This window comes from Apodemus sylvaticus, chromosome 8, assembly GCF_947179515.1.
Source record: "Apodemus sylvaticus chromosome 8, mApoSyl1.1, whole genome shotgun sequence".
NCBI lineage: Eukaryota > Metazoa > Chordata > Mammalia > Rodentia > Muridae > Apodemus > Apodemus sylvaticus.
This window is the reverse complement of record NC_067479.1, coordinates 48,437,941-48,465,626: the sequence shown is the minus strand read 5'-3', so window position 1 is coordinate 48,465,626 and position 27,686 is coordinate 48,437,941. Positions and strand designations below refer to the sequence as shown.

The 27,686-nt window shown below is 42.5% G+C and overlaps 1 protein-coding gene across 1 annotated transcript in view; it reads left to right on the top strand.

The window, feature by feature from the left end:
- The first annotated feature begins 217 nt into the window (after nt 1–217).
- The window catches only part of Vwa8 (von Willebrand factor A domain containing 8), a 335,644-nt gene continuing 308,175 nt past the window's right edge, over nt 218–27,686 (top strand). Inside the window, exons 1-2 of the mRNA XM_052190877.1 lie at nt 218–542; nt 18,645–18,722. Coding sequence (XP_052046837.1) covers nt 383–542; nt 18,645–18,722 — 238 coding nt within the window. The 5' untranslated portion in view covers nt 218–382. The remainder of the gene's footprint in view (nt 543–18,644; nt 18,723–27,686) is intronic.

Here is a 27,686-nt window from a genome sequence, read left to right as displayed (position 1 = left end):
CCTGAAAAAAAGATCTGAAGCCGTATTGAGGGGAAAGCCCACAGTGCATCATAACACAGTGGGCTAGCAGCCAAGAAAGAAACACGGCAAGCGCTCAACTGTGCTAAAGGTCTTTGGCATCTCCCCAGCTAGGGGTGTCGCTGGGGTGACCACGCCTGGGGCGGCGCGCTGGGCCCGGGTAGCCGATCCTACCGGTTGGCGCTCGGCCTGCCCTCCGCCCCGGGCCGGGCCCACATGGCGGAGCCCGGCGAGCCGGGGGAAGGAGTTTCCGGCGGACCCGCCTCCCAGTTGCTTCCTGTCCCGCTCGCCGACCGACTCCAGCCTCGTCCGGGGACGGCGCTTGTCCGCAGCCTCTGGAGGTCCCACGCGTGCCTCCGGCACCATGCAGTCACGCCTCCTCCTCCTTGGAGCCCCCGGCGGCCTGGGGGACGCGGCCTCGCGGCGCGTGCGGCTGCTCCTGCGGCAGGTGCTGCGGGGCAGGCCGGGCGGGGACCCGCAGCGGCTGGAGGTCAGACTGATGCACGCTGGGGTGACCGACTCAGGTAACTGGGCCCTCCGGCTTCGCTGCTGCTACTGCTGCTGCCGCTGCTGCCACCGCCGCCGCTGAAGCTGCCCTCGCTGCTGTGTGATGTGGGGCAAGGCGCTGGCGCCCCCTGGGCTCCACTCTGAAACCCGAGGGGTCCGGACTAAGGTCTCTGGTGTCTAGGAGCACAGCTTTCTTCTCCCGCTGGAGATTGTAGTTCAAGAATCCTAACAGACTAGAGGACACCCAAGAGGTTTATGCAGCAGCCTTTGGGGGCTCTTAAAACTCCCGCTTGACCTTGATCTTTGACTCCCAAGGGCTTGGTAGCCTGTTTTGTGTCCTGAGCCAACTAGGGCTCGTGATGGCATAGACACGTGTACATTCTTGCTGGAGAACCTGTGCCCATGTTCCTTCTCAGTTTTAACACAAGACTCAATTTCATGCACCCTTAGAATGGAAAGTCATAGATTTAGTTAAACTATAGTCAGAATGAATGAGGCCCAGAAAGAAAAAAAAAGTGCCATCCCGAGGATCCCATGGTGAAATTGCAATTCAAAACTTGCCTGTCCTCGATTATAATAACTTCTAGAGCATTTATTTGCTTTCCATTCTGGTACTCACTATCTGTGTGACAAAATTCAAAGGACAACCTAAAACAAGGAAAGATTTCCTTTGGTTCGCAGTTACGGATGTTTCACTGTATTCTCGCTACTTCAGTCGCTGTGGCCTGTGTTGAGGCAGAGAAACTCAAGTGGCAAATGGGCCTGGCAGAGAGAGAGGAATCAGGGATAAGACCTACTTTTCAAAGATAGATTCTAGTTTGTCTCACTAGGCTCACCTGGTGTGTTTCATCTCCAGATAATGTCATCTCATCTAATAAATCCATCAGTTCACCAGTCCAGATGATAATACACCCCTGTCATAAAAGGCAGACGTCGAGGGTAGAATGTGGCACAATTTGACAGGCTTTGGGGTTCAGCAGTTTTGGGTAGACTCCGTTTTTTTTGTTTTTGTTTTTGTTTTTGTTTTTGAGTACTCTCTAGCTAGCTATCAGAGCCACAAGTCGGCAGATAGAACATTTAATTGAAAAGAGGTTTTTTAAAAAATGAAAAAAAGATTTTTTTTTTTTTTTTTTACTGATATGCCTCGCTATAACAAGGATTCTAACACTGAAGCTGAGAACTGTGGATAAACAAAGCTGAGTGTTCAGCAGAGACCTGGGCATAAGAGCCCTTGTGACAGAATGAAAGATTAACTCTTGGGTATCCAGCCTCGTAAGGTTAAGGCTTTCAAGGTTAGAGTGGCTCTGTTGGAATCAGAGGTCACACTCAGGCCACTGTAGTAGTGCAGGAAGCAGCAGCCTGTGGTGGATTAGTGTGGACTGGAAAGACTCTCAGCCGTAGTCCAACATGTGACCAGACTTACATTGTCCTCAGTCGGCATCCCTTCCTAGCAGTGTGTGACAAAAGAACACAGTACATGAAAAACAAACTTAAGTTATAGACTTTTCTCCTCCTGCCCTGTATGCCTGTGCTTTCTGCATGTTCCTTTGGTACCTGCCAACACGTTGTGCCTAACAACCATTCAGTGGCTTACTAGGTTAAAGTTCACAGAGAGTGTTTTTATGAGAGGTTGCAATTGTTTTGCTGGCTCTCATGATAGTACCTTTACTGAGCCGGATACCAAGGGGGAAAAGGTCATTTATGTGAAAAGTAAAAAAAGAAGTTGGGCAACTTTAATCCCAGCCCTGTGAGTTCAAGGCCAGCCTGGTCTATAATGTCCCGCAGAGCCAGCTCTATGTAGAGAGAATCTGTCTTAAAAAAGCCCAAACCAAACCACCCCAAACCCACCCGAGCAAACCAAGAACTCTCCTCACAGCTCCTGTTTTTCATCCATCTCTATTGGATGGGATGGAATCTATAACTTGTAAATTCTATGCTTTAATTAGTGGTAGTGGTATCTCAAGGTTTCAGAAACAAATGATCAGTCAGCAAGGAGGCTATCACAGAGGAGTTGACGGATCACTGTGACATCATCAAAGATGGGGCCAAGCTGTCTCAGTAGGACTGGATCTCAGAAATGCATGAGCTTGGAGACAGTCCTTTAAACCCACGGCTTCCCTTTGCCACCGTTTGCTCTTGTGTAGATTTCACAGCTTTTTCCTTATGATGTCTCGCTGTGAAATAGATTTGTTTATACAAACAATAAAATGTTCCTGCATAAGCTGTTTTTCATGTAGAAAATTGAAAACTAAATCCTATAAAACAGTCCTCTCAACACATCAATAATCTTCAGTTTTTGGTGTTGGTTCTGTCAGATTATAAACATCTAACTGTACAGGTTTATGTATTTGTGCAAATTGGGTCATATATTTTTTTGTAAGTTATCATATCTATGATTGGGAACTTTAACATAATATTGCCCTATATGATCACTTTAATTAGGTATGGATTTCAGACATTTACCCCTATAATTTATTGTATCAGTTTCTTATTCATGAACATATAAAAGTCTATTTTAACTATTTTTATATAAAACAGTAAAAACGATATTCATTCTTATACATGTTTTGTAACTTAAAGATTGTCCTTGGGCTATAATGATAATAGTCTTGTGACTCTGTGGAGGAAAAATTCAGAATTCTGGTTTCAACTGAGAATAACTATTTTGGTTTAGTTGTTTTCTCTCTTTTTTTTTTAGAAATTTAAATTTTATTTTTTTACTTTATTTTTTATTATTATATTCATACCAATCATAAAGATGATGGACATGTTATTAAATGAACATAAAAAGATAAAGTCTTTTTGTTTGTTTTGTTTTTACTTAAGATAAAAATCTTGGCTCTTACTGTAGTACAAACCCAAAATAAGAACAATTTTTAGACATTGGAATTCATTGTAATAAGGCTGTACTTCAATGTCCCTCACATCACCAAAGGATTTTACTTCCATAGTAGCTAAGCTAAGAGTTGACAGTTCTGCTGCACTAAGGAATGAATTGTAGGCACAATTATTTGGATACAGATTTCTTGCTATGGTCAAAGCTATTCGACTTGAGTGCTTGCCTTCATTCTCAACCCACAGGGAACAGGGTACATTTATTTAATAAACGGTGTGTGTATTAAGATGGTCTATCCATGAAGTCATTCATCAACTGTTTCAATGAACAATGGTTCTTCTTGGAGGGTGGCACAGACATTAGGTGAGGGTAAGATTCTGGTTCATTGGCTGTGATGATTTTGAAAAGCATTCATCTCAGAAAAAGAGTATCTTATAAGGTCATCTTCTTCAAAATTGATACAATAATTATAAATATCAAACAAAACATTCGGTCTTACTCTTTGTTGTTCTCTTACATGCCACCTCCCAAATTAGTTGTCTACGTTTCTTTTGGCTTTATGAATAATTTTCAAATATGTAAGCTGTTGTGAAAACCATAGTATAGTATAAAAACATCAAATAAACAATCCTACTATTAGAGAGGCTGCGATAGGAGAGGCATGATTTCAAGATCATTATGTGGTCCACAGCAGACACCGTCACATACAAACAAGCAGAAAGTGTCTATGGATTGTCTGGTTCAGTCTTATCTCTGTATTTACCAGATATCGAACCTCACGGAATTCATTGGCTACTTTGACCTGTAGCAGATTATTAGACTCTGAGGATCTTCTGGTTTTGTTCTGTATCAAATAATTTAACAATAAGATTTCAGAACAGTTGTAACCATATAAATCATTAGAAAGATTCGTATTAGAAGCACATAGATGCAGGATGGACATTGTTGATACATTTAGTTCTTTTTATCTGCTCTAAGTTTTACATTCTTCTTAAAAAGTGATGTGGACTGGGGAGATAGCTGAGAGAGAGAGAGAGAGAGAGAGAGAGAGAGAGAGAGAGAGAGAGAGAGAGAGAGAGAGAAGAGAGAGAGAGAGAAAGAGAGAGAGGAGAGAGAGAGAGAGAGAGAGAGAGAGAGAGAGAGAGCGCTTGCCTGCATGCGCAAAGCTCTGGATCCAGTCTTTAGAACAAAAAAAAAAAAACAAAAAACAAAAAGCAAAAGTGATGTCACTGAACTGTTGGTTTTGACCTGATGTGATTCCCTGTACCCTGGGGACTTTGGCAATGCCGTTGGAGAAGGATGCCGTTGGCATCAGTGGGACTCGGGTGCTCACCTGAGATGACCCCAAGGAGAAGGATGCCGTTGGCATCAGTGGGACTCGGGTGCTCTTGTGGCTGAGAGTTGGTAGCACAGGATAACATCTCAAAACAAAGAACTTACCATTCTAAAATGTCAAAACCATAACGGTTGAGAACCCTGAACTGAGCCAACTTGCCCATGCTGCTGCTAAAATAAAAGCTCAAAACAATTTGTGTTTAATAAAACTGGCAGCTCAAAGCAGCAGGTAGTCAGAGAGACCTGCTGGACAGTGTGGGCCAGCAGCTTCCATCACAGAAGTAAGAGGTGGGAGCAGCTTGGCTATGATCCGCACTTGTTTTATTTGAGCCGTTCTGAGCAGTTGACAGCTGGTGATTGAGTGTAACTAAGCTACTGTGACTGGCTGCGATTTACTTGTTAAAAAGTCAAATAGCGTGGGCTTTCATTGTGTAGGACTCACAGTACAAAGGTATCCTCAGCTTAAAGTCCAAGTTGACTTTAACGTTACAATTGTATCCTGAGTTAGGTTCACAGAACTGAGTGCCAAGTGTGGCAAAAGTTGGTGTGTTCACTGATGGAATCCGTGGTTTCTAGTCTGAACTGTAAGCATGTACCACAGCATTGCTATATATATGCTGAAATACTAGTACACAGCAGTTTTGAGATTGCTGAAGATCTGGAAGTATCTGGGCAGGATATCCATTTTTTCAGAGATTAACAAACAATTAAATTAAAATTATTACTGTAGCAACATTTTATTTATTTATTTATTTATTTATTTATTTATTTATTTGTCAGGGTTTCTTTATATAGTCCTGGCTATACTGGAGCTCCCTATGTAGATCAAGGTAGCCTTAAAGTCACAGAGACCCTTCTGCCTCTGCCTTCTGAATGCTCTGTAGTAACATTTACACACACACACACACACACACACACACACACACACATTCCAGATTAAAATAATGGCGCCACACCTTCAATCACAGTATTTGGGAGGCAGAGGCAGATGGATAGCTCTGAATTCAAGGCCAGCCTGGTCTACATAGTAAGTTGCCAAATGGGTTCCTGAAAGTTTAATTATTTTTTATTATCTTAAACATAGAAGTTGTTTTATATTGAGAAATCCAATAAGAAATATTCTAGGAAGTAAGATTAAAACTTCTTACTTTAAATATTTTCTAAATTTAATTTCATTTGGAAGGTTTTAGCCTTGAATTATTTTTAATTAAAAATTTCATCCATGTCTTAAAGAGACATATAATAATTGACTATAGATATCTGTGACAATTTTGTAAAATATATGGATTTAGCTAATATGTGATTTATTTGCGTATTTGTTATATAAGTGCAGTTAAATATCAGCAATATTGTTTTTGTACTTTTAAAATGGGCTCATTCTGGCCACTCTAATTATTCTAGTAGTAGTAATTATTCTAGAATAGACTACTACTCTAGTAGCCATCACTGAGTAGCCTAATTTTAAGTCCACCTCCTCCCTAATACTTTTTTTTTTGAGGCAGATTTCACATAGTCTAGGCTAGCTTCAAACTTTGTAGGTTGCCAAGGCTGTCCTTGAACTTTTGATTCTTCTGCCTTCGATATTTCTGCTGTGCAGGGATTAGAAGCTGTGCCTCCATGCCTGCTCTGCCTCTATATTTCTTGATAGGATTCTAGTAGTCCTGGCTGGCCTGAAACTCACTATGGAGACCGGGCTGGCCTCAAACTCACTGAGAAACAGTTGCCTCTGATGCAGGGATTAAAGGTGTGGATCACCACACATGGTTTTCTTTAATTTTTGATTTTTTTTTTTTAATGTAAAGCATTGCAATGGTGCCTTGGGCTGCCTGGAACTTTGTGTCACCCCTTTGGGATTATTCACACGTGCGAACTTAGAATTAACAAAAAGGTTGTCCCCAAGAAAAGCCTATATTGGCTTCTTCTGCATAAATTATGTTACCCTTTGGTTTTCACATTCCACCTTAAACCACCTCCTTTAAGTAAACTTGTTTCAAATGGCTTGACTATGAGCATGCCCATAGATAGTATGTGCTCAAAAGATGCAGAGAATTGCTCTTCAGGCCTTAAAGACACTGTCTCAGAGGACAGTAGTTATTTTAAAAGTAGTCGTTTGTTCACTTGTCAAACATTTGTTGAATATCTAGAGTTTGAAATACTATATTTGGCACAGGATATAGTGATGATTAAACCATCTACCCTCTAACAAGAAAAACACTCTTGAAAACTAAACAGTAGTCTTCAAGTCTTCAAACATTTGTCTCATCTGCTGAAAGGATTTGCAAATATGTGTGTTTTGTACATTTTTAGGTTGCTACCCAGAAGTTCTCCTTATTGGTACAAATGGTAGCAGAGGATATTGTTTTAGTAGACCGTAAACACTGACAGTTTAGATGATTTCTGTTTCATATTCGTTTGAACATGTCTCTTAGTAGAAGTAGAGGACCCAGTGGTTGCTTTGCCAGTGTTTGGAGAAGCTGGGGGTTCTTGGCCATGAGACCTTCCTTACTCCATATCTCCCTGAGTTTGTATCCCAGCTTTACGTGTACTTTAGGATTTTCTCTGAATATGCCTTTCTCTTAGAGGTTTTATTTTTATATTACTTTTCTGCAACAACTCCCCCCCCCAGACTTCTTTAAACCTTTATGTTATTATAGTGCTTAGTTGTTCAGCATGACATCAGTGTTACAGAATTTGATAACTATTTGGAAAGATACTCTTCAATGACTTGAACTATTTTCTCAGCTAAATATTACTTAATATTAATTAACTTCTTAATACAACTCCTATTCCCCAGTTGGATGTTAATTATTGTGGTAGTGTGAGTAATTCCAATGTAGCAATGTCAATTACATCTTTCCAGACTTTCTAAATTATATGTCAACAATAATATGTTGATCTATATTAATTGGCAAGTTGATTATGGCCTTATTTAATTTTGTCAGTAACAGACATAGAGCTGGTTTGACTTTATTAATTTGATACAAACTGAAGTCAATTGAGGCACTGCCTTTATCACATTGGTCTGTGGCAGTTACACCTTTTAGTTAAAAGGAGTGTAATATAGTTTAGGGAATGGAATTTTCAAAAACTATTGAGGAATAAGTTATGGGATTTCTGTAAAACTGGTTTACTAAAACCAGTAAAGCCAAAAGTAAGGGAATATTGTGGTTATATTTGTGATTCTTTTCTTTATATATGCCATGTATTCATTACATTGCTAATATATTTCATAATAAGTGATTTTGTACCTTTGATCTTTTTAAAAATTGAAAAAATAATATACTATTAAGGTAAGATTTTCATGAATTAAGAATTTGGGTAGAGGCATGGTGTTCTAATAAATGTGTAATAAACTACATTGACAGTGTTTGAGAAATAATTAGATGAAAATCACAAGAATTGGAAATAAATTAGTTGATTTTTAAAGCTTCATGTCCATACTGTTGATGTATTTAGTGAAGCAGAAAACTAATTAGTTCAGTGGCTGGAGTTCATCGTTCTCACAATAAAAGCATGAAAATAGAGTTGTATGTGATGGGGAATAACTAATGGGATTGAATATTTCACTGTGTTATTCAAGAATGTTTTTGCCTGTCTATTTGAAAGGTACACGTTTGTTGTGAAACACCTATGTTCCCTGTGGTATTTAGACAGAGCATTGTGAACATTTTTGTAGTCATCTACCAGGAGCCACTCATTACATCAAATGCATCGGCATCCATGATCAATATATGAAATGTTTAAGTTGTTCAGTAGTCCTCTTTTTTTTTTTTAAGATTTATTTATATGAGCACACTGTAGCTGTATTCAATCACACCAGAATAGGGCATTGGATCCCATTACAGATAGTTGTGAGCCACCATGTGGTTGCTGGGATTTGAACTTAGGACCTCTGGAAGAGCAGTCAGTGTTCTTACCCACTGAGCCATCTCTCCAGCCCTCAGTGGTCTTCTTAAGATAGCTTATTATTTTTTGTGTGAGTGTGAACATGTGCACAGAGCTCAGGCTGCCTTCAGGAGTCGGTCCTCTTCTTCCACCATGGAGGCTCAGGAGTTGGCTTTGGTCTCCGGGCTTAGTGGCAAGCACTTCGCCAGGCCCATTCCATTACATCTTGTTGGCCCTCAACAGTGGCTTTTTTCTTTCTTTCTCCTCCTCCTCCTCCTCTTCTTCTTTCTTCTTTCTTCTTTAAAGCAGTAGTATGAGAGAAGCTGAACATTTAACTTATCTTCAAGTGTGAAAAAAAAAATCCAAAAAACCAAACCCTGTGTTTGAGGTTTTCTATGCTTTGCCGTCTGACATTTCCCATCTTGGCTTCTTGATAATATGCATTTCTCCACTCTATAATATGCTTTATTTGACACAAGCCAGCACAAACCAAAATAGTTCTAAAGCAAATCTTTGCTTCTAGTATAAACATTAATATCTAGAGACAACTTTATTTACATTGACTTGAATATTGTTATAGTGTTCGAAGGATGCTTAGTTTCGACCATGCACATATATGTTCCTTTAGCCAATGCCCTCCCTGATACTGTGGCAAAATAAGTCAGGGAATACAAGGACGTGAAAGTCTGAAAATGGATTCTGAAAGACTGCTGTGCTCTGTTCCCTGAGAAAGTGCTCACATAGCTTCATCCCAAGGGCACTGACAAATAGAAAAGCCAGTGAGTACTTATTCTTAATTTTAAAAAGAATTAACCAATTATGTGTTTAGTTTTTTTGTTTGTTTTTTGCCTGTCTGTATGCATGTGTACCACTTGTCTGCCTAGTGCCCGTGAAGGCCAGAAGAGGGCGCTGAATACCTTGGAACTGGAGCTTAAGACAGTTGGGAGCTGCCAGTGGGTACTGGGAATGAAACCTGGGCCCTCTGGAAGAGCAGCAAGTGGCCAACCGTCCCTCCAGCTTCTACATTCAGTAATTATAACACAACACGAGAAATGCTTACAGAAAGGAATGGGACAGGATGGTCATGAGGGAAAAGGAGATGGCGTCAGAGGAAAGTTGGCAAAGATTCAGGGCAGGACGAAGCTCTCTGAGGAGCAACTGAGCGAAAGAAGTTGTGAGATGTATAGAAGGCTGCAGGTTCCTTCAGTCACCGAAGCAGGAATGCAAGGGCAGAGCTGGCTGGAGATGGTTGGGCAGGCAGAGAGTAGATTCCATTTTTTCTCAGGTTGAAGTAAAGCTGTCTCTAGACTGTGGGTAACTGGCGATAGTCCACTGGCAGCTGTGCAAGGCAGGGAGAGTGGAGAACAGACAGTTAGGAACTGTGTAAGGCAGAGCGGCTTAGATGGCTCCCAGGTCTAGCACTGTAGCCAAAGATGGACAAGCTCACGATTTCTAAGGCAGAAATGATTAAATGCCTGGTTCATCTCCATGTCATGCTGCTTCCTCTTTGTCTGCAGGAGACATGGTTAATTGATCATTGCCTCATTTCTCAATGAAAACAGTTTCCATTGTGGTTTCTTCCTCTGTGTTTTTAAAGTCTCTAGCTTGATGGTTAAATGTTTGGGATCTTCCATTTACTTGTTTTTGTTACCGATTTCTACTTTAATTCCATTATGGTCAAGAAGCATGCTTCGGGTTCTAGTCCTTTGAAACTACTGTGGCTTGCTTTATTCCCAGCCCGTGACATGTGTTGGTTAATGTTACAGATGCATTAAAAAGACGGATCATGCCGTTATTTGCATTTAGGTTAAATAGTGTGGGTGGGTTCAGAGTCTCTGTCCCAGCGCTCCCTGTGTCTTGGCCAAAGCACCAGGAGGCAGTTTCCTGGGTCCTACAGCCATTTCTCCTCTGCTTCTTCCTTAATTTATAGTGCTGAACATATTAAATTATCTGGGCATATTTTGAATTTATCTTATTTCTACTCCTAGTTCTGTTGAGATTATTATTTTAAATAGTTATTCTCCATTTCTCTCCTTGTCAGGTCACTCCCAAAGGTTGCTGTGTTAGGAGAGTGACTAATTTGGATACCTGGTATGCTTGCTCTCTGCAAGGCCTCTTGGGCCTAGGGGTAGCCATGACATTCTGTTATTGTTGGTTTCAGGATACTACATTCTCCTTTTTTTTTTTTTCTTGAATTCTGCCCTCACTGTCATGTGGTTCCTTATCATACAACAAAATACAATAAATAGACATTTTACTGAGTGCGAGGCCCAAACCAGCATTGAGAAGTAGGAGTGAAGGAGGATTTCTTATGTGCATCGGATAAGTGCTTCATGGAGCTGCTCCCAAAGCAGTGCTCTTCCGGAGCAAAAGGAACGAAGGTGGAGATCTTGTTTTTTCTGGCAGTCTATATATAGTCATATGGGAAAGGGTTTTGCGGTCACATTCCTGCACATGCTCAGCTTATTGTTCAAGAAGGGAAGGTGTCTACATTTTGGGGGGGCATTCTTAGCTTAAGGTCATAAAACACATGTTTAAAAAGTTAAAATGGAGGAAGGGAACAACCTGAGCTATATCACAAGTTCAAGGCCAGGCTGAGCTCCACAGCACAGTAAAGGCTAGCCCAAGTAACCTCCTGTCCTAGAGAGCTGGGGTGGGGCGTGATGCAGACAAATGCCCCTGAGCAGGTTTGGTTTTCTCCAGAAAGCTTAGCTGGAAAAAAGGAAAGGAGAGTGTGAAAGTATGTTAATGCAGGATTTTGACAGATTGGTGCCTGTGACTAGTGATTATGTGCTTTCAGTTTCTCAGTTTGAATCTACCAGTATTCCATTTGTTCCTTACTAGCAATCTGACAAATGGCTCTTCTTAGGGAAAGGGTTTCTTTCATTCAGCAGAAAATTTAGTGCAAAGGCCTGAAAACACTTTAGCATGTTCAGTTTGCTGGTAGCTTTATGTCAACTCAACATGAGCCAGGGCTATGTGGGAAGAGGGAAACCTCAGTTGGAAAATGTCCCCCGCAAACTGGTCTGTGGGTAAGCCTGTGGTGTATTTTCTTGATTGATGGACGGGTGATAGGATGGCGGATGTGGGTCATACCACTTCTGGTCCGGTCATGCTAGGTACTTTAAGAAAGCAGGCTGAGCCAGTTATGGGGAGCAAGCCAGTCAGCAGAGGGGCATCCCTCCATGTTCTCTGTCTCAGCTCCTGCCTTCAATTTCCTACCAGGTCTGACTTCCTTCACTGATTAACAGTGATATGCAAGCATGAGCCAAATAAACCCTTTCTTCCCTAAGCTGGTTTTGGTCATGGTGTTTTATCATAGCAATAGAAACCCCAAAAGACTTTCAATGTCTAGTGAGCCCAGTGTGGCTGGAGTTGGATGAGTGAGAATAATTGGAGATGAGATCAGAGAGGAGATACAGATTATAAACATCCTTTCAAGGTCATTACAGAGCATGGTTTGTCTCTGATTGTATTTGGTTGTTATTTTGCCTCTGTAGATGCTAGATTGTGAAGAGCAAAGCCTGAAACAGTGGGTCTGTGGGGTGTGTGAGGGAAGGCTCCCTGGGACTATCATGGATCATGCTGTAAGAGGAAGAAAAGGATTTTAAGTTGCCATTAGTGTAGCAGGGGAGTATTTTTAGTGGAAAGATCAGATATTCCATTCTCAATACAGAGGAAAAACTCTTTTTTTTTTTAAACTTCAGTAAGAGTAATTGGAGATGTAGATTCATTTGTAGAACACTTCTCAACATTTATAAAGCATTGGGTTCAATCGTCAGCATCACATAAACTGGATGAGGTGGTATGTGCCACAGTACCAGCACTCACAAGGCAGAGGCAGGGCAATTAGAATAGTGGGTGTGTAGACAGATGGAGGCCAGCCTGGGGTACTTAAGACCCATCTTAAGCAGCAACAACAACAACAAAAAAAAAACCTCAACCCCCAAACCAAACAATCAGCACCCCAACAACATACCTCAATAAAGAGGTTATAATATATAATCTTAACATTGTATATGCTAACTTTATTATAAAGCGTTTTAAAGCTCTTTTGAGGTAGGGTCTCAGTATGTAGTATAGGTGCCTTTGACCTCAGTCTTCCTGCTACAATTCCGTAATACTCGGGCTGGGAATACTGTATATGAAGAAGACTGAGGGAGAGAGGGAGGCGGTGACTCCCTGGCACTTGCTGCAGTAAAGGTCCCTGTGTTTCACTCCAGAGTCTCAGGTCTGCTTGGAGATGCTGAGTCTGCAGGTTCTACATGGTGCTGGGATGCTTCCAGAACTTCTGTGATAAGAAGGAAGAAAAAGTTGCCTGTGAGGACAGCCTGCTGGGCTGTGGAGGAAGTTTGATGATTTTTTTTCCAGTGTGCTTTGCCATGGCCCTGTCTGGCAGCTGACATTAGACCTCAAAAGGACATAGCATTGTGTAGAGTGCTTTTATTCTTCTCTCAATTGATCCTGTGTCTTTAATAAGTTCTGCCATCTATAAAAAACAACTTTCTAAGAGTCTCAGATTTTCTCATTTAAAGGTCTCTGTTTTAGAGGGTTATTTTGAGACTATAAAGGACTTAAAGGTGGTAAGTGTTCAACAAGTGTTAGCTGTCCTTGTCATTGTCACAACTTGTGGTCCTGGTGTCCAGTGTACCTCAGCAGCTCTGAACTAGCCAGGCTGAGGGGTGAGCATTTGAATAGCTACTTTTCCTGCATGTCTTTGAGACCTTTCTAGACAAAGTTCTAACGCCAGGACTTTGCCAGTTTGACTCTTGGAGAGAGCAAAGCAGGAGGAGACTGGCTTAGCCTGCCCTGTAGTCTGAGATTAACATCCCTTACCCAACAGAACGCTGCAGAAGTTGTTGAGAACTTTCTCTCACTTATTTTATCTAGAAATTCTCAACATTTATACTATTTGGTCTGACTTCTGTTTATTTCCTAGAAATGCTGAGTTTTGAGGGTAGGCTGCTAAGAACTTGACTTTGTAAAAGATGTGAACACATGTGGCATCTGTCCTGCTGATGTCTTGGATGGTTTCATTAGTTATTGTTCTCTTCACTGTAATCCAATTGCTGGACACAGGCAGTTTAAGGCAGGAATGATTTATTTTGCTTATGATTTCAGAGTGCTCAGTCTGTCATGGTGTGGGAGCTACGTAGCCTTCATCAAGGCAGGTGGGGAAACAGCCGGGGAAAGATACCTCAAGGACACACCAAGTAATCTACTTCTTCCAGTAAGGGCTCATCTAAAGTTTCTAGAATCTCCCCAAATAGGACCGCTACTTGGGGACCAAATGTTCACGTCATGAACCCATGGTGAACATTAAAAGATTTCATAAGATTGTGCCCCCGTTCCCGAAGGCTCATTGCCATCTCACAGTACAGTGCTCTAGTTAAGATGGAACAGTGCCTCCTTCAATCTTGACACTTACAGTTATTCCAGAGTCCAAATTCAAAGTCTCTTCTGATACGCTGGTCAAACTCAGCTGAATCCCTGTAACATTAAAAAAAAAAATCATATGCTTTTAGTATACAATGGCATATTCCAAGAAGGAGGAATAGATTACCATTGGAAGGTCAAACCAAAACCAAGACCATGTAAGTCAGTTTGTGCACAGAGCAGCACTGTCTAGACTCCAGTGTACCTGGGGAGCTCAGCCGTGGCTTTGCTGGTGGTAGCCAGCCCACTGGCACCTGCAGCTCAAGAGGCTTAGTGTTCTGGCTGGCTTTCCTCACTGGCTGTAGGATTCCTCAGCAGACATTCCACTTCCCCAGCATCTCCAACGCTCTACAGTCTTTGTGACCACACAGGCTATGTACTCATAGCTTTTGTATTTCCTCTCAGGGAATCCCTGTGGGTTTCCTACACTAATGCACATTACCTAACCTCTCCTAACCTCTCGGGCCTTCCTCAAACAGCGGGGAGAAGCTTCTGGAACCTCTTGCATTCTGCATACTTACAAAACAAGCACCACATGGACAATGCCAAGAGTGCCCATCAGCTCCAGCAGTAACCAGACCCCTTGAAACAGCTACATTGGTTTCTGGTGTCCAAGACCAGGGGTGGCTGAACCTAGAAAAACACTTCCCTAGGGTGCCTGTTTTTTTTTTTCTAAATTGAACTTTATTTTATCTGTGTTGGTGTTTTTTCTGCATGTGAATCTGTCTACCACATACATGCCTGGTGCTCTTGGAGTCTAGAAGAGTGTGTCAGATCTCCTGAAACTGGAGTTACAGATGTTTGTGAGCAGGCGTTAGTGTCCCAGCAGTTCCATCTTCTTTAGGGAAAATCAATCTATCTATCTCTCTTTCTTTCTTTCTTTCTTTCTTTCTTTCTTTCTTTCTTTCTTTCTTTCTTTCTTTCCTTCCTTCCTTCTTTCCTTCCTTCTTTCCTTCCTTCTTTCCTTCCTTCTTTCCTTCCTTCTTTCCTTCCTTCTTTCCTTCTTTCCTTCCTTCTTTCCTTCCTTCTTTCCTTCCTTTTTTCCTTCCTTCTTTCCTTACTTCTTTCCTTCCTTCTTTCCTTCCTTCTTTCCTTCCTTCCTTCTTTCTTTCTTTCTTTTTTTTTATTGGATATTTTCTTCTTTATTTACATCTCAAATGTTATACCCTTTCCCGGTTTCCCCCCTCCCAGAGATCTCCTATCCCATCCCCCCTCCCCCTGCTTCTATGAGGGTGTTCTTCCACCTACCCACCCACCCCTGCCTCACTGCCCTCGATTCCTATGGGGTTGCAAGCCCCCTTCAACTTTTCCAGTCCTGTCTCTAACTCCTCCATTGGGGACCCCGTGCTCAGTCCAGTGGTTGGCTGAGAACATCTGCCTCTGTGTTTGTAAGGCTCTGGCAGGGCCTCTCAGGGGACAGCTCTATCAGGCTCCTTTTGGCAAGCATTTCTTGGCATCCACAATAGTGTCAGGGTTTGGTGATTGTATATGGGATGGATCCCCAGGAGGGACAGTCTCTGGATGGCATTTCCTTCAGGCTCTGTCCTACACTTAGGGAAAATCTTTCAAATGAGATTTACATAAACACAGTGGAACTTAGAGCAGAAGTTCCTCTAAGTCCTGAAACCCTCAAGGTGCTTATGCTCTTGGTTTCTTTTTAATTGTCCATATTTCTTTAACTACTGTACTCCTGACTTGGGATATAGCTCAATGGCAGAGTGCTTACTTAGTAAGTAAGAGGCCTTTTATTCAATCCCTAGTGTGAGTTCGTCCCCCTCAGCTCCCACCCCCTATGTACTAAGGACTGGAATATAGCTGTATTGTAGAGTTCTTGCCTGGGTCCTAGTTCCATCCCCAGTGGAATGGCAGAGAGAAACAAAACCGGCCACATTCTCTTTTAGTCCTGAGACAGGGTTTCTCTGTGTAGCCCTGGCTGTTCTGAACTCACTCTGCAGACCAGGCTGGCATTGAACTCAGAGATATGCCTACCTTTGTCTCCTGAGTACTGGGATTAAAGGCATATAACACCACCCCTTAAAAGATCAACTTTTAATATGTTCCTTTCTTATTCAGACTACATAGTTTTGAGGTCCTTCTATTCTGCATTTTCCTTCCTATTTTATTAAAAGATTGGCTAAAAAAGATAACAATAACCACGCTACAGCCTGAATACTATAAAGTTTGGAAGTTTCTTCTGTCAAATTAATTACTCTGTTATTTTGAAATCAGCCTCACTCAAATTCACATTATATGGACAGAATATAGATAAGTCCTTTCCCAGAGCATAGCGTGAGAACCCTGTAATCCGTTCTTTATAAAGCCTTTCCCACCTGAAGCCTTGTGAGTACGGTCCTCACTGAGTGGCTCCTTTCTCACCTGAAGCCTTGTGAGTACGGTCCTCACTGAGTGGCTCCTTTCCCATCTGAAGCCTTGTGAGTACGGTCCTCACTGAGTGGCTCCTTTCCCACCTGAAGCCTTGTGAGTACGGTCCTCACTGAGTGGCTCCTTTCCCACCTGAAGCCTTGTGAGTACGGTCCTCACTGAGTGGCTCCTTTCCCACCTGAAGCCTTGTGAGTACGGTCCTCACTGAGTGGCTCCTTTCTCACCTGAAGCCTTGTGAGTACGATCCTCACTGAGTGGCTCCTTTCCCATCTGAAGCCTTGTGAGTACGATCCTCACTGAGTGGCTCCTCTCCCACCTGAAGCCTTGTGAGTACGGTCCTCACTGAGTGGCTCCTCTCCCACCTGAAGCCTTGTGAGTACAAGTCCTCACTGAGTGGCTCCTCTCCCACCTGAAGCCTTGTGAGTACGGTCCTCACTGAGTGGCTTCTCTCCCACCTGAAGCCTTGTGAGTACGGTCCTCACTGAGTGGCTTCTCTCCCACCTGAAGCCTTGTGAGTACGGTCCTCACTGAGTGGCTCCTCTCCCACCTGAAGCCTTGTGAGTACGGTCCTCACTGAGTGGCTTCTCTCCCACCTGAAGCCTTGTGAGTACAGTCCTCACTGAGTGGCTCCTCTCCCACCTGAAGCCTTGTGAGTACGGTCCTCACTGAGTGGCTCCTTTCCCACCTGAAGCCTTGTGAGTACGGTCCTCACTGAGTGGCTCCTCTCCCACCTGAAGTCTTGTGAGTACGGTCCTCACTGAGTGGCTCTGTGCTGCTATTCTGCTCACCTACGCTCCTGTTAGATCATTGAGTTACAGCCTCCGTGGACTTCTCTAGCCTGCATCTCCACACTCCCTGCCACACAGTTCAGTGAGCTAAGAACTGCACAATCAGATTCAGTCACATTAATGACCCCTTTTTTGTTACTCATTTTCTGGGTCCAAACTGAGTTTGTTTTCCCACAGTTGTGAGGATGATGGGCACAGGCAACAGAAGCAAGCAGGATCTTATTGAGGAGATTAATAGTTTCTTGCAGCAAAAGGGGTCATGAAAAATGGCTGCCAAATAGTGTTTGGAACTGGAGTCTTTGTGTCCAAGGAATCTGGCAAATTTAGTCCCACCTCTATGTAAATTAGCCATCTGGGAGGTGTTAATTTGGCTGGTTAATTTGAATGTATGCATGGTAATTCTGATTGGTTGATGGGGCAGGTGCAAGAGCTCAGGCTGGGGAAAGCCTGCTGGTGGGAAAAGGGCCACCATGAAGTACCCAGTGGGGAGGAGGACAAGCCAGGAAGTACAAGGAACAAGACTGGTGGTTGGCTCAGATCGAGGCAGGACGTTTGCATATAAGCTCTGGAGTTCACCAATTATGTAAAGTTTGCCATAAAGCTTGAGTGTTCTCAAAGCTGACAGTAGAGTCTACTGGACTGTGTAGACCCGTTTGCCTTAGGTCTGTAGTCCTGAGTGTCTGTAGAATGGGGCTGCCTTGCTCCTATCATTTGGTACCAGTTTTCTGAATTGTTTTCCTATCACTGTGACCCAGTTACCTGACACAGACAGTTTAGAGGAACACACATTTGTTTGACTTACAGTTTCTGAGCGTGCAGTCCGTTATGGTGGGGAAGGCATGGCAAAGGGCACTCTTCAGCCATGCTGGGCCTGGACTAGAGCAAGAAATGGCCTGAGGTACCCTAAGGACTCACCTCCAGTGGCCCGCTCTCCGCGCCTAGCTTCTGCTGCCTAAAGCCTGAAGAATCTCTTCAAACAGTGCCACCCGCTAAGGATGATGTGTTCAAGTCTTGAGCCATGGGCGCATAGAGTCAAACCATAAATGTAGGCTTGTCAGGGACAGCGAGATGGCTCATCTGTTCAGGCCCTGTAAGATGGGCCCTGTGACCCTCACGTGTATATATCCTCCTAGTGCAAATGAGTAAATATAAAAATTAAAAACTTAAAAAATACTTTTATGTATGACTTTTGCTTATATTAGTATTTATAATAATTAGTATTTAGTATAAAATATAAGTTTGGCTAGTATAATTTAATTTATGTAGCAGTCTAACTCCTGAAATGTAATTTCTCAGTATTTACTTCTCTCTGATATAAATTATGCTGTTTGTAGAAATGTTAGAGATGCATGCATGGTACATTTTTGTGATATCCCTCCTTGGAGGTCAAGAGAGTCATCACTGACAGTGTAATATGTGTCACTTGTCTATGTAATGACTGCATTCTTCTTTTTTAGGTGAAACGGTTAATATTGGAGATGTGTCCTACAAGCTGAAAACTCCCAGGAATCCAGAACTTGTCCCACAGAACTACAGTAAGAAATGTTATTTGTGAATGAATATGTTTCAGAATTTCATTGTGGGCATTAAAGCCATACAGAGCTTAGAGCGGCTGGTGTAAACCCAGTGTGCTGTCACGAGTTCCCTACACAGTGTTTGCCTTGGCTTCTGTCCTGGGCTTTGCTGTGGTGAAGCCTGCAAGCGAGGCATCCCCTCTCCTCACTTGTGCCTTTTAGCAGAAGTGTCCAGTGCATCACATACTGTGGCTTGAGTTGGAGTATTAGGTACAATAAAATGCATACGATAAAGGAAGCCTTTAATTGGGTTAGTTTTGATCATTGTATAGAGTTGTGTGAACATCAAGATCACTCTCATCACCTCTAAATATCTTGTGTCTCTGCCTTTCCCTGCTCTGGAGACCACTGTTCTCTTCTTTGCTGTATGTAGTAAGTCAGCTGTACTTAGTTCCTAGCTTTATAAAAATAGCATCATTATGGTATGTATGAATGTGTGTGTTTATGTTTGTGTGTTATGTATACATATTTTGTATGTGTATTCATGTTTATGCATGTATGTGTATGTATGTGCATGTTTTGTATGTGTGCATGTATGTCTATGATTGTATATGTGTGCATGTTTGTGTATGTCTGCGTATGTTTGTGTATTGCATATGTGTGCATATGTGTATATGTATTTGCTTTCCATTAAGAAGATGAATTTGAAGTTTATCCATTGTGTTGAATCTTTCCCTTGCTCTATTGAAATTCAATTCATACACTATACAGTTCACATTAAAAAAGATTTATTTTATTTTATGTGTCTGAGCCATATGCATGTGCCTTTAGAAGGAAGAAGAACATTAGATCCCCTGGAATTGGAATTATAAGTGATCATGTTATCTGTTTTGGGTCTGAGTCTGGGTCTTCTACAAGAGTGGTGAGGAGCTCTCTTTCCTGCCCCTAAGTCCATTCTTTTAAAATAACCACTTAGAGCAACCAGTATTTAGCATAGCAAAAGACCAAACCTCAACAATAGGGCCTGAGAAAGTTCTGAAAGCCAGGCAAGGAAGCAGTGAAAGCATCTGGAAAGGCTGGAAACAAGCACTTCCCAGAGCAGTTTTCTAGTGGGGGTGGGTGGGGGGGTGGGGTAGGTGGGGGTGGGGTGGGGTGGGGTGGGGGAAGGTGGGGGGTGGGGAGGTGGAAGTTGTTGCGGGGGTGGGGGGGGTGGGAGACTAAAGAGAGGGAGGCCTGTGAGCTAGCCTGCTGGCAGGCCCTGGAGCTGCCTCAGGTCTCTGTGGGACAGGGGACTGAGTGCAGAGTAGCTGCAGCTTCTCCCCAGCACAGCACAATCCAGAGAGAGCCAGACAGCCCAGTTCAGGTTGTCAGGAGAAAAGCCTACAATTGCCCAGAGAAAGGGTCTGACCCCGAAGTAGGTGGGGCTTCAGTGACCCAGCAACAGCCCCTGCTAGACCAAGCTCAGTGGGTGGACTTAGTCACAGACACAAGTTGGCCTGAAGAGTCTGCAGATTTTCCAGAGCTAAAATGGGACTGAAAAGCTCCAAATGTCTGAACTAGTCAAATATTATTGAAAATAATAAAGGAGAAACAGAATTGGGTATAAATAATCATAGAAAAAATTATTTAATATTGATAAAATGAATCCTTAAAGAGAGAATTAAATACATTCAAGACATATGACATAAGAAGTATAGTGAGAGAGCTTTTGGACTCTGTATTCTGCCATTTTAGATGGGTTAAGTATAGAAACAAAAGAGGAAGATATAAGTGACTTAATTGGACAAGCTTTAAAAGAAAAATTAGAAAAATCTATAAATAAGAATAAAGAAGATAATAAGATGATACAGAGACAAGAAGAAGAATATGAAAAATGGAGACAGGCCTTAGAAAAAATTAGAAAATATATAAATAAAATTAAGGAAGATATTAAGATAAAGACAGAGGAAATAAGGCCTACAGTACCACTGTCTTAGTTAGAGTTTCAATTTCTGTTAAGAGACACCATAACCAAGGCCAATGTTATAAAGGAAAACATTAATTGGGGCTGGCTTACAGGTTCTGAGGTTCAGTTCATTATCATCGTGGCGAGAAGCACGGCAGTGTCCAGGCTGCATCTTGTTCCAAAGGCAAACACGAGAAGACTGACTCCCACGTGGCTAGGTGGAGGGTCTCATAGCCCACCCCCACAGTGACACAATTCTTCTTACAAGACCACACCTACTTCAACAAGGCCACATCTTCTACTAGTGCCACTCTGTGAGCCAGTATGTTCACACCACCACATTCCACAGCCTGGTCCCATAGGCTTGTTTAAACACGGGCTCCAATACCTAAACATAGCATAATGCAATGCACATTTAGTCCAACTTCAAAAGTCTCCATAGTCTGTAGCAGTCTCCACAATGTTAACAGCTCAGTCTTTTCTGAATTTCAATCTCTTATATGTAATCCCCTACGAAATCAAAATCAAGCAGCAGAGCACATACTTCCAACACAAGATATTTAATGCCATTCCAAGATTCCATGACAAGGAAATACTGAACCAAAGCAACACAAAAAAACCAGCTGGGCAAATTCCCAACTCTGCAGACAGGAAAGCATCTCTAGCTAGGACTTCAGCTGAGCATGGCGAGTAAATCTTGTTGGCTACAGAATCCTCAGAACTTATCATACAATTCTTTCAAGTGGCATAGATAAAAAATTATATTACAGTTTGGTTATACAGTCCAAACTGACTGATAAAGAAAGACAGATAGCTTACCTGCTGAAACAGAGAACATGGTGTCGTATTTAATTGAATTATGCGCACTGCACATTCCATACATGTGTAAATGCAAAAATGTGTATGACCTCTAAAAGCTTATATATTCACAGAGGAAAACAACCAGACAATCAGCCCTGACAAGATTCACCATTGGGGATGCTGAAAAGGATCCTGAGACATGTTTACTCTACCATCCTGCTGGATCTAACCTCAGACTGCCTTCATAGATGGTTTCATCGAAACTTCCATCCAGAACAGCTCCAAAAAAAGCTGCCAACCTCACTCTAGTCTAGCCTTTCAGACTGTTCCAGTCAGGATTTAATTTAAGCACTGAAAATTGGACAGCAAAATGTTACAGTTAGCTTTCTTAAGACTAACCAATATCTGAATTTTCTTGCCCTCCCCCACAAAAGAACAAACTATGCCCCTGATCAGAAGGAAGGAATTTTAAGAGAGTGATGCCTCATTCCCAGAAGGCGGGATGGATGGCTTTTGGTCATTCCTTAGGTTAGGTCTTGGTCAGGGAGGAAACAAAATAAGGTTAGATTTAGAGATTTCTTTTTTCCCCTTTGTTCTTCTTATTCCAAGGGGAATTAGGGGGTGGAGAAGGGCTGCAAAGAAGAAAAGATGGTTCTAGAAATTATAGTATAAAAGGGCAGATGATTGTTTCTACTTTTAAACTAAAGAACATGAATAAGACAAAGATTTTAACACTGGTATGGACTTTGTATAGTGATACAGTTGTAAGTATTGATAGTACTAATTACACACTACTATGTAATTCTTTAAAATGCCATGTTAAGTTCTAGTCCTTTTAAAGACTGCTACTACAAACTGCTTAGGTTAATTAAGGACTCTAAGTTAGTAGTCAGATAATTTGAATTTTTTTTTTTTTTTTTTTTTTTTGGTTTCTCGAGACAGGGTTTCTCTGTGAAGCCCTGGCTGTCCTAGAACTCACTGTAGATCAGGCTGGCTTTGAACTCAGAAATCCACCTGCCTCTGCCTCCCAAGTGCTGGGATTAAAGTTGTGTGCCACCTCTGCCCAGCTAGTCGTCAGATAATTAAACTTATGTTCATGTTAGATACTTGTTTAGTTAATTACAGAAATATGCTTCTTAGGTTGAACAGATAGTAAATAGCTAGAAATAAACAATTCAAATACAGTATAGACAGATAGATGGTCTCAAAAACTTTAGAGATCTACAGAATATGGCATTTAAAGATCTTTCATTAATAAAAGGCTTTTTGACAATAAAACAGTTCTTCTCCTAACAGCTCCCCCATTCTGCTGAAAATGATGATCATTGAAGAATCTCCTTATGGAGTTTGCTTCCTGGGTGGCAAGTTGGCTGGCTATTGGTGGGGAGCCCTGCTATTAAGGTAGCAGTATTTCCATGACCAAATGACTTTCTGAGCTTGGCACAAAATGGGGACTCTCCTTTTCAGCAGGGCTTCCCTGTCCTGCCTCTTTGAGTAAGTGTCTTTTTCTGAAAGTGTCCCTGAACAAAGGTGGCTGGCCTTGTCTGAAGAGTGACCTTGGACAGAGCTCTCTGCAAGACTGCATAACTCAGCACACATGCTCTGGCTTCCCACCTGCATGATAATTGGATGCTGTATTATAACCAGTCAGGCCTTCCAGCTCACTTGATGCTGTGAGCAGTTATCCCTTTCCACCCATCCCCTGTACAAGCCCTTCTGTGCCCTATCCCTGAAACGGTAAAGTAGACTCGTCTCACTGCAGCAGACTCCAGAGGTCCCTGAAGCTTTGCGTCAATATCAGAAATACTCCTCATCTGATTCCTCCTACCTCTTTTGTGCTATTTTTGACATATGAATTATATCCTTATGTATAAGTCTGGGTTTGGGGGACAGTGTAGCCAATAAAGGGATAGCCATGCAAGCATGAGATGAGACCTGGTTTGTTTCTCAGAACTCACGTAGAAAAGCAGGGAGTAGTGTCACATGTTTGTGATTGCAGCACTGGCGAGGTAGAGAGGGGTTGATAAGCCACCCTCACTTAACTGGTGTGTGTCAGATGAGGTAACGGTCCTGTTTCATAAACCAAGGGCAAAAATTCTTGAGGCATAATGCCTGAGGTTAACCTATGGCTTCCTTCCACAAGCATGTATACATGCACACACATGCACACACACACACACACACACACACTCACAGGCACACACACATGCACGTGTACACACATGCACACATGTGTACACACACATGCGCACACACATACACAGGCACACTTATGTGCACACACGTGCACACGTGCACACGTGCACACATACATGCACACACATATACATACACAGGCACACGCATGTGCACATGCACACATACACACACTAAGACACACAAGCATACAGTCACCAAAAATAGTTCATTGACTGCTTTATCATCAATGTTTTATTAAGTTGTCTCTTCAGGCAGTAGAAGAAAGGACAGACAGAAGCATGTTTATGTTATCTTCATATTTACCATGCAGTTTCCGTTACTAATCGTCTGTTTCTTCGGATCAATTTGAATTGCTGTCGAGTGAGCTTTTATATCAGCCTGAATGTATTTGTACTGCACTTCAGCTATGGATGAATGCTCCTGTTTTTATTATCTTGAAATGTCTTAATTTCTTCTTCATGTTTTGAAGACTAGTTTCACCAGATACAGATTTCTCAGTTGACAGTTTCTTTTGTGATTTTGAATATGCTGTCTTGGTGCTTCCAGCCTTCCTGATTTCCGGTGAGAAGTTGGTTTTAATCTCACCAGTCACCCTTCTTACACCTCGAGTTATTTGTCTCTCTTTTCTTCTTAGAAAGAGTCATCTAGGCTTTTGGTGGTTTGACTTGGACCATTTGTCCAGCAAGGTTCCCTTCCCGAGAAGCCTGGCCTGCAGTTGAGTGTGTTGATGGTCTAATGGAACCTTTCCAAGATGGGACCTTGGTACCGACAATGATTTGTTTTAAAAAGACCCAGACTTGTCTTCCCCATATCACTGGTTTCTTTCTCTCACATCCTCCTACCATGATGCTTCAAGTGTTTTGCTATACCAAGGGAAAACTGACTTAATATAGTGTTTATTAAGTGCTAATTTCCGCATTTACCATGTCAAAGTTTATTAAGCTTCTTGGATATTGGTTGATGTTTTCAATCAAATCTGTCAAGATTTTGGTCATTTTTTTCCTTTAATCTCTACCTACTCTCTCTGTTTTTATTCTCTAGAATTGTCATTATTGGTATGTTGATAGACTTCATAACCTCTATCAGCATCTGAGACTGTTTCTCCTCATTTCTGTTTCTGGACTGGATTACATCGTTCATCTGTCTTCAGGTCTGCCTTCTGCATCCCTTCAAGGATCTTTCTTTATATCAGATGATTCTATTACTTGCTCACATCTGCTTCCTTGCCTGTCTAGTTAATTTTCCTTTACTTGCTGTAGCTTTCAAGTTCATTGTTTCCATTGCGAGTTCTAAAATTATTTTTTTCTATTGACATTCATTGTTTGATGGCATAGCGATTCTTTGCACGGCTGCTGCTTTTAGTTCAGGACATATTTATAATGGCTAGCTGCTGGCTGTCCTGGTTTGCTTTCTGTTGCTGTGATAAACACCCATGACCAGAAGCAGCTTGAGGAGCTAAGAGTTTTATCTTCCACCTTCCAAGTCTCAGTCAATCTGAGGGAAGTCAGGGCGGGATCTCAAGGTAGGAATCTGGAGGCCCAAGCTGACGCGGGAACCATGGATGAATACTGCCTGCTAGTGTGCTTGGCCTGTTCTTTTACCACCCAGAGCCACCTGCCCAGAGTATGGCTGGCAGTGACCTTGTCTTCCTACAGGAACCAGGAAGCACAGGCTTGTTACTGTGTGTGTGCCCTACAGGCCTGCTTACAGGCCAGCCTGATGGAGGCTATTCTCCAGGGGCATCCTCCCAGATGGCTCAGGTGTGTGTCAAGCTGAGAAGAACTAGCCAGCAAACATGCCTACCAAGTGTCTGTCTGTCCCTGTCTACTACAGAGAATAGTTCCAGACCCCTCCGACAGCCTTCTTTACCTTTCAATGACAACCAAGCCATGCTTTCTCATCTCCTTGTTCTACTAGCTTCTGTTGTTGAAAGCACAGTTTATGTGGCAGTTGTGGAAAAGTCTTTTTTGTAGCATTTGTTTTTGCTGCTACTTTAAGTGACTTCACTTAGCTATTTCTTTAAATTGTGTATTCTTTGTCACCTCAGTTATTAAGGCTTCCTTTTAGTATAGTGGTCACCTAATAGTCCCACAGATTTTTTAAGTGCCCTGAAGTAGCAATTTTCTTGGTCTTTACTGAGAGTCTTTTGTTGTGAGCATACCATATTAGAAACAGGTTGGCATGTTGCATCTTTCTACAAAGTCAGAATTTATTGAATAAAAAATTCCCAAGCTAAAACCATCTCCTTGGCATTAATTTTCCCAGTGCTACTGAATTCACTTGATGGTCATGGCCATTGGTAAACATGGATTCTTTAACTTAATTATCAATTATGAGATTACACATTACAATTAGTATAGTTGTGTATGTGGGGGGGGATGTGGGGGTGTCTATGTCAGAATGGCTAAGAAAGGGCTAAGGGGACTACAGAGTTCAAACTGCCTGACCTGAACGCAGAGACTGAGAGCTCAGTCATCAGCAAGGACGGGGTCTGGAAGGGGCCACATAAGAACTTTTACACATTGCAGGCACAAACCAGTTCAGAGCAGAGCTGCCAAATGCAGGGGCAAGGCGGGTTTGAATGTCAGTTTCAAGTGGTCTATGCGCCATGGGGAGAAACCGTTGGAGTTGCTGTGGCTGTTCTGGTCGAGCCTTGTGAGAACACGGAGAGGAGGCTCTGTGTGCTGCTGTAGCTCATTGGGAGGCAGGTGGGACAGGACTTTTCAGTGCCAGGAGTGGGAGTTACACCTGGTACTGTTGCTAAGCACGTGTGCCGGCTGTTTTCAGATATCATTTGGCTGTGTCTGTGAATCCCTCAGCTAACTTGAGAAGTCCATATTTTATTTGTGCGAATGTTCGCCATCAGTCTGTGCCGTGGCGGAGTCAGACAGATGGTGGTTGTTTACTCACGTGAACAAGATGCTGAGTCACCCACCCTCAACATTTGCTCTCAAAATCTAGCCAACTGCTTGTGCTGATTAGTTTTTGTCAACTTGACACAAACTAGAATCTCCTGGGAAGAGGCAACCTCAATTAAGCAAGTGCCTCCAGCAGGCTGGCTTGTGGGCATGACTGTGGAGATCTTACTTTTGTCTTTTAGTTAATGACTGATGTAGGAGGCCCAGCTCAGTGGATGATGGGCAGGTGGTCCTGTGTTTGTAAGAAAGCAGACCGAGCAATCCACAGAGAGCAAGCCAGTAAGCAGCATTCCTTCATGGCTTCTGCTTAAATTCCTGACTCACTTTCCATAGTGATGGAGTGTGACATCAAAGTGTGGGCTGGAGTAGACCCTTCCCCTCTAGGCTGGTCTATCAGAACAACAGAAAACAGATCAGGACACTGCTGTTTGAAAACTGGAGTTACTCAAGGCAAGACACAGCTTACAGCTGCTATCTCATAAGACATGGAATGCCTTAGCACAGTGCGGGGTGTGATCTCCTCACCCTTGCTGAGCCCCAGAGCATGCACCCACTCGAGACAGTCCTCACCCTCACAGTAATGTGTCTTTACTTGCAGCTTATGTGACCCTCAGGGCCAGCCAAGAGTAAGGAATCCAATCTTCCTAGAACTTGCCTGGATATATGCTTGGACTTGTAGTTTCCTAAGCATATATTGGAACCTTGGGTGAGCATCTATATCTTGGTTTTTAACATTTTTAAGCTCTAGTTGATTTCTTTGCTGCGGGCAACTAATGTTAAATAATTGTAGCTGACTTGGGGCTGGGGTGAATGCCATTATGTCTACACAGTGAGCTTTGAGTAGATTCAATAAGGACAAATTCTGAGAGTGACCATCGCAGAGACTTGCCAGGCCCGCCGAGGGGCAATTCTCCGGGAATGGACTTTGGGGACACTCCGACCTATTTTGGCCCCTTCAGTGGCTGCTGGTGTTTGTTGTGATGTGGTAGGTGTCTGCTTTACTCGATACGCACAGTCTGGGTGAGTGGAGAAAGGGCAAGCTGGAAACAGCCCAGACTCGTTGTCACCAAGGCTGTTCCGTTTTCCTTGGATTAATGTCTATCAGCTGATTGAAAGCCTTTT